Source organism: Amaranthus tricolor, chromosome 3 (genome assembly GCF_026212465.1).
Source record: "Amaranthus tricolor cultivar Red isolate AtriRed21 chromosome 3, ASM2621246v1, whole genome shotgun sequence".
NCBI lineage: Eukaryota > Viridiplantae > Streptophyta > Magnoliopsida > Caryophyllales > Amaranthaceae > Amaranthus > Amaranthus tricolor.
In genome coordinates this window covers 8,973,087-8,979,831 of record NC_080049.1, presented here as the reverse complement: position 1 = coordinate 8,979,831, position 6,745 = coordinate 8,973,087, and the positions used below count along the sequence as shown (strand labels likewise).

The 6,745-nt window shown below is 33.6% G+C and overlaps 1 protein-coding gene across 1 annotated transcript; it reads left to right on the top strand.

The window, feature by feature from the left end:
• Positions 1–1,135: 1,135 nt before the first annotated feature.
• On the top strand, positions 1,136–6,166 carry LOC130809461 (30S ribosomal protein S20, chloroplastic-like). The gene is made up of 3 exons (XM_057675254.1): positions 1,136–1,361; positions 2,460–2,623; positions 5,757–6,166. Exons 1-3 carry the CDS (start codon positions 1,208–1,210, stop codon positions 5,988–5,990), a joined length of 552 nt encoding a protein of 183 aa, XP_057531237.1. The 5' UTR covers positions 1,136–1,207; the 3' UTR covers positions 5,991–6,166.
• Positions 6,167–6,745: the final 579 nt, after the last annotated feature.

The following is a 6,745-nucleotide window of genomic DNA, read 5'->3' as shown; positions in this document are numbered from 1 at the left end:
TCTTTAACTTTCCTAATTACCAATATTATCCTTGTGTTTTAGCACTTTAAAGTCATTTTTACCCATCATAACGATAATTTTTTAGAAAACGGATGTCGCAATTAAGGGATAGGTACAACTCTTTCGGAAAGCCGGTTGAAACAAATACTCATTCGCCTATATCCCGACACGTAAACCGAAAAAGATATTTAACGTATTTTTTACCCATCATAACGATATTTTCTTGAAAAATAGACGTCGCAATTACCCTTATAAGATAACTCTTTCGGAAATCCAGTCGAAACAAGTACTTATTCGTCTATTTCCCGATATGTAGACCAAAAAAGATACTTAACGTTGTTTTTACCCATCATAACGATATTTTATTAAAAACGGACGTCGCAATTACCTTTATAAGATAACTCTTTCGGAAGTCCAGTCGAAACAAGTACTTATTCGCCTATTTCCCAACACGTAGATCAAAAAAGATATTTAACGTCGTTTTTACCCATCATAACGATATTTTTTTAAAAAATGGACGTCGCAATTTATCCTTATGGAGTAACTCTTTTGGAAATCCGGTCAAAACAAGTACTAAATCGCCTAATTTTCGGCATGTAGACCGAAACAAATATTTAAAGTCATTTTTACCCATCATAACAATATTCGTTAGAGACGATGTTAAATATTTTTTTGATCTAAGTGCCGAAAAATAGGCGAATTAGTACTTGTTCTGACTGAATTTCCGAAATAGTTATTCTACAAGGGTATTCGAGACGTTGACTTTTTGAAAAAATATCATTATGATGGTAAAAACGACGTTAAAATACTAAAATAAAAAGGTACTATTAATAATAAAGAAAAGTCAAAGGTGATTAGGAATGGTCAATGAAAGTCAAAGTAATTAGTGATGATCAACGATCATTCAAGCTGGTCATTTGGGTTGGTCAACGATTACTTATCTGAATGGTGTAGACTTTGATACTTTAGTGACAGTAATTTGCAAAAAACAAACTTTAATACCATAATTCATAAAAACCCTAAATTTAAAAATTGTTATTCACAAATTAATCTTCATTACAAACTTTCAAGTTAAGGGTTGAACTTTTGTTTGTTCAAATAAAAAATAAAAATAAAAGTAAAAAGAAAGAGAAATACAATCCGCAGCGGATAAGAGAACTCTAAAATCTGAATTTCCCACAAAGATAGAGAACTCTAAAGAAGAGAAATGGCTGCCATAAGCATGTCTTGTGTTTCTTCTCAGTGCTTATCCCTTTCTTCCAAGCTTCAAACCCTCTCTCTTTCATCAACCCATTCGCCTAATTCTTCCCTTAAGCCACTCTCTTTCTCTGCTAATTTATCACAGTCAGTTTTTACTCAAGGTTTGGTTTTTTCCTTTCTTTTTTTTTTTGCTTCTAATTTCCTTTAAGTTCTGTTCTTACATTTTATCTTGCTATATTTTCTTATAGCTCTAGATTTTGAAGTGATACCTTCAATGTACCCGTTTTTCAGTAGGTTTGGATTTATTGATGGTAGTATTCTGTTCAATTTTATTGTTGGCGTCAATTTTTGAATACTTTCTGAGAATTTTATCAGTTTATACTGTTTAACGAAGCAAAATTGGCTTGAATTTGAGCGTTCTAGCGGAAATTCCTGATTCAGATCAGTTCTAAACATAAATTGTTTTGCCCATAGAAAAACAATCCAATTAAAATTGGTTAGATATGCAATAGCATACACATAGAAGTAGTATTAGGTATTACCGTGGAAATGACTAAACACGTTTTATGAAAATAACATCATAATTCATTCCCAATAGTTGTTCATTGTACATTCTGCTAATTTTGTAAATATTTACTGGTTAGATTCATTTTAAGCTGGTAGTCTGTTGTATGTTTGTCATTCTGGATTCTTGAAGTGTTAACTATTGTGTGCCTCTCAATAATTGATACTGCCTCCGTTTTGAAATACTTGCTATATTACGGTTATTATTACTATTTATTGTTTAAGCTTATTTTATGTATTACGACTAGTGTGTAAAAAAATAGTCAAGTGGGATTTTCTTTGAATCGTTAATCGCATACTTTTTATAATGTTTAGACGTGCGTAGTTCAATATTCAATTGATCAAAATAAGGCATCGGATTGCTTAAAAAGTCAAATGTAGCAAGTATAATGGAACGGAGGAAGTATATAATGAGAGATTTTCTGGTGTTATTTTGGTTCTATCATATTATAGTACCCGTGCTAAATAACATGGGCATGAATCTTGTTGCCTTTATTAAAAGATGTGAAATGTCATGAAATGAATGAGTATAGCTCTTGTATTCATTTGGTGGCCAAGTCTAAGTAACATTCCCCATTTGTAAATTTAATTTTACTTGAATTCGGACTTGTAACTATCTTTCTTATTCAAGTTCTGATTCACTTTGTAATGAGATGGTTGTTTGATGCGAGCTCATTATGACATCTGTATTCTAGGTTGCTTGTCCTTGAACACTTTGCAACAGCGTGGCTTCTCTGTTGTTTGTGAGGCTGCTACGCAAAAGAAGGCTGATTCTGCGGCTAAAAGAGCGCGTCAAGCAGAGGTGCGACGCCTTAGGAACAAAGCCCGCAAATCTGAGGTTAAGACTCGCATGAGGAAGGTAAGTGTTTGATTGTACTGTGTATTGATGTATTTCATTAGCTGGAATTGAGTTTTGAGATATAGATTAGCTCCTTTACCATTTGTATAATTTATGCTTTTACTGACGTCCCTTGTTATTAGTCATGTGAATTTTTTCTAGTTGATTTGTTTTTTCAGTGTATTTAATGATACACGGTCACTAGTGTTGCTGTTCTGTACCCTATTCTGGCATTTGCGTCTTCTGGTTCATTTTCCATGATGTGTTTGGGTGGAAGGATCAATTTCCTAGTAAAATTGCCCAGCTTTCCCATTTCCCTTTGTTTCATGGAATGAATTTTCTAGTCCTAGAATTGGTATTTTTCATTTATTGATTGTTCTGTTTAAAGACAAAAAAAACACGTTTTCCTGCTCATAACGCTTCTTTTGTAACTAGTTTTATGGACCGGACATCTTGTCTTTTAACGGCTCGTTTGGTTGTTTATACCAAATGGTGGTAATGAAAATGATTTATACTGTAAATTGTCATGTACCGTCATTCCTATGGTGATGAAACTTTGTCAAAAAATATTTCGTTCACAAATTTTCATTACTAGACTACCTAATACTATCTCTCAGAATGTTAATGCATTGGAATGAATTTTATAAAGTATTAAATAAGATAATTGACGCTGAACAAGCATGACCGCTAAACTTCTACCAAAATTACACTGATTTTCCATTGAGGTTACAGTCCTAGCCTAAAAAAATATGTTTTTAAATCCACTGAGGTTCAATTTTCCATTCATATGAGGAATGTAACAAGCAATTATCATGTAGCTGTCCTTGTTTTCTTTTATTAGTTTTAGTCACTTGAAAAATGGATTTATAATGGCTTTGGTATGAATATCATATTATGTTTTCTAGTCTAGCAGACTGAAGATGTCACTAAATACCTGTTCTACTAGTCAAGAAACTGTGTTGCTAATACTTATATCAGCAACTCCTCTTCTTTTAGGATATCATGTTAGTTCAATGAGATTATGGACTATGATTCGCATTTGTCTGAAATAGAACTATGAACAGTCTTGTGACTCGTACATCTTTGAAGTGATCTGTCTTTACCCATATTGATCTTGCAATCCTTTACTACTACTTTAACTTAGGAACATTAGTAATTGGTGTATTGTTAATAAACGGCCCAGTTGTTGAATTGTTTCTTTTAGCTTTAACGGCCCATTTAGTAGTAGGTATTAAATGGTGGGAATGATAATGGAAAATTAGTGCAATTTTTGAATAGAAATCAATTAACAAGTTTAATGCTCATACTTGTTTTCCTTCAATCATTTCATTTTTTTCATAAAATTCATTCTAATGTTTACCATTTGAAAATGTGGTATTAGGTGGTAATGGAAAATTATAAACAAAAAGCTTTTTTGTGATTAAAATTTCATTACCATGAAAATAAAATGGTAGATTTTATGAAAATAGCATTACAATTCATTCTCGATACCATCGTTTAGTACCAAAAACCGAATGGTGCGTAAAGTTTTTGAGGACTTGTTGGAGAAATAGTGCAATTGTGTTATGATGGTGTAAAAGATAGGAAAATTATTTCTCTTTGTTTGGACATTTGGAACTGAATGCCACACTCGGATTTCATTTTTGTTTATTAGGGAAGAGTACAACAAGAGGGTAGGTGGGAGGATAGTGACATGACACTTAAATTCCTGATTTTCCTTCCCTTGTATAAAAGAAATAGCTGAGTTGCTGTATATAACTAGCCATGCTCCAATTCTTGCCCCAGCATTTGAAAAAAGGATGCAGCCTCAGACAAGGAATGTAAGAGGATAGTGTATATTTTCCTCGGTATCTTTGTCTAGTGCATGGCCTGAATCAACCTTGTTTAATTATTTTGTTTGACTAAACTTTGACTACTGAGACACTTCTATACCCAATGTCTTAAAGTGGCATCTACGTTGAGGCTCCCACCTAAGAAGGGTTTGGAGGAGTCAATTTTACGGAGTCTTATCCTTGTTAAAACACAGAAGTTATTCCCTATCGACATCTAAAGCAAACATCATGTGCAACTTCAAATAAATTCACATTATTTAACGAGCCATTTTATTATGGTTTGAAACCAAGAATTATAAATGTTTGCATGTCTTATATTTTAATAATTATGTATAGAAGATTTGATCTGGTCTGAATATTTCTAATATGCTTTGGTATCTTTCTTCGGTCTCTTAGAACAATTAGAAAATTCCTCAAATAAGATGAAGCAAAAAAAGCCTTCCGTGAATGCTAAGAAGTTGTTTCTGTTGTACAATTGATGCAATAGCAGCATAGCGCTACAAACACAGTGAATCTTATGGCCTTCTTGACATCTTCCAAAATGGTGACCAAGTTATATATAGTTGATCTCATTCTACAATCCCCTTGTCCTATTTTTCGCTCAACAAACCAAAAGTGGATTGAACTTTCCTCTGTTGTGCAAGTATTTGCTATTGGCTATCTCACAGTTTTACCGACTCTTTTTTCCTTTCTGTGAGGAACGAGAACTCTGAAAATCTTAAGAAAAAAACGTTCTGTAAATGTGATATCCATCTTAGGTTCTGCTTTTAGCAATTTCATCAGATTTAATCTCATACCTTCAGTTCTTGCTTTTTTGCATGAGTTTGCTGTCACCAATGACCCTTAGAGCTCGCTTGGATTGAGTGTAAATATTTAGGGGTAAATAAAAGTCAAAGTAGAAAACAAAGTTAGTTAGATTGATGAGTAAAAGAATTTGATTGTTAGAGAGGTGGAAGAATTGGTTAAAAAGTAATGAAAAACACATCTTTCTTTCTCCTTTTTTCCTTCATTCTAAACAAATAACAATTATTTTCCTTCCATTTTTCTTCTTTTCCTTTTCCCTCCCCCCCCCCCCCCCCCCTCCCCTCCTTCCCTTTCTTTCTTTTTTCTCCAAAATTATTATCCAAACATATTGTAAATCTAAATTTTGCTACCGAGGGTCTGGAATCCAGCATAGTACGAAGCGATATACACTATAATGTAACGGAAGCCATGTTATTGCATGTCTGTCAAGACTCTACTTTAGAGTCGGAGTTTTTTTGTTGATTTGATATTTTGTGCCAACATTCTACGGGCTTATATATAGTTGCTGTTAATTTCAGGTTTTTGAAGCGTTAGATGTGTTGAAGAAGAAAGCTGATGCTAGCCCTGAAGAACTTGCACCTATCGACAGGCTGATGGCCGAAGCCTATTCTGCCATTGACAAGGCAGTGGTGAAGGGTACCCTACACAGGAACACTGGTGCACGTCGTAAATCTCGATTGGCTAGAAACAAGAAGGCTGTAGAGATCCAACGTGGTTGGTACACACCTACCCCTGCACAAGCTGCTGCCTGATCTGCCTTTCACTTGTAATTAGAATTTTGGCTTAAAATCACTTGATGTTGTTATGTTTTAGCTACTCTATTTTTTGTTATATTACGGTGATCATTTTGTAGACAATCATGTATTTGAAGGCTTGTTTCTCTCCTGAAATATAATTTCCATGAATAGTAAAAACAAGTTCAAGGGAAGTTGGAGCATGCTTGGATTTCTACATAAATATCTAATGGAATATAAAATTTAATTGTGAATGTATAGATGGACAAAGGAGAAAGATGAAGGAATGAAAGTTTATTATTTATTATTTTTATTTTGGGGGGAGAGTTAGGGAAAATTTTGCCCATTATTCACGACCTACCCATTATCTATAACGGGTAAGACTACATACTCACCACTTATCAACTATCTATGGCGGGTAAGACTTTTTACACTCGTATTCACTTATTACCACCAAAATCATATCTATATCCACTTCAATTAGGATGGTTGCAGTGCGAAATTCATACGGTTTTACCGTCTGTGATTCTTAAACATAATATTTCTTTCATAATATTATTAAAAACAAATATTAAGCTGAGATTTATGAGTTGGTAAAAATTTTCCTTTTTCCTTACTAAACTAGAATGATTGATTTCCAATCTCCCATTTCTGATTTCTCTTATCTGAAGGATTATCTGGTCTTGACCCAGGTTAAATAATCAAAGTGTCACGGGGAAGGAGAATAGAAACGTGTATTAAAACAAAGTTTTAAGAAATACTCTCTCCATCTC

What these genes read in the sequence shown, in the direction of transcription:
- LOC130809461 (XM_057675254.1), top strand. Translation starts at nt 1,208, where the DNA reads ATGGCTGCCATAAGCATGTCTTGTGTTTCTTCTCAGTGCTTATCCCTT. An exon ending in ACAGTCAGTTTTTACTCAAG is followed by an intron (nt 1,362 to 2,459) that starts GTTTGGTTTTTT and finishes TCTGTATTCTAG; the next exon opens with GTTGCTTGTCCTTGAACACT. An exon ending in TTAAGACTCGCATGAGGAAG is followed by an intron (nt 2,624 to 5,756) that starts GTAAGTGTTTGA and finishes TGTTAATTTCAG; the next exon opens with GTTTTTGAAGCGTTAGATGT.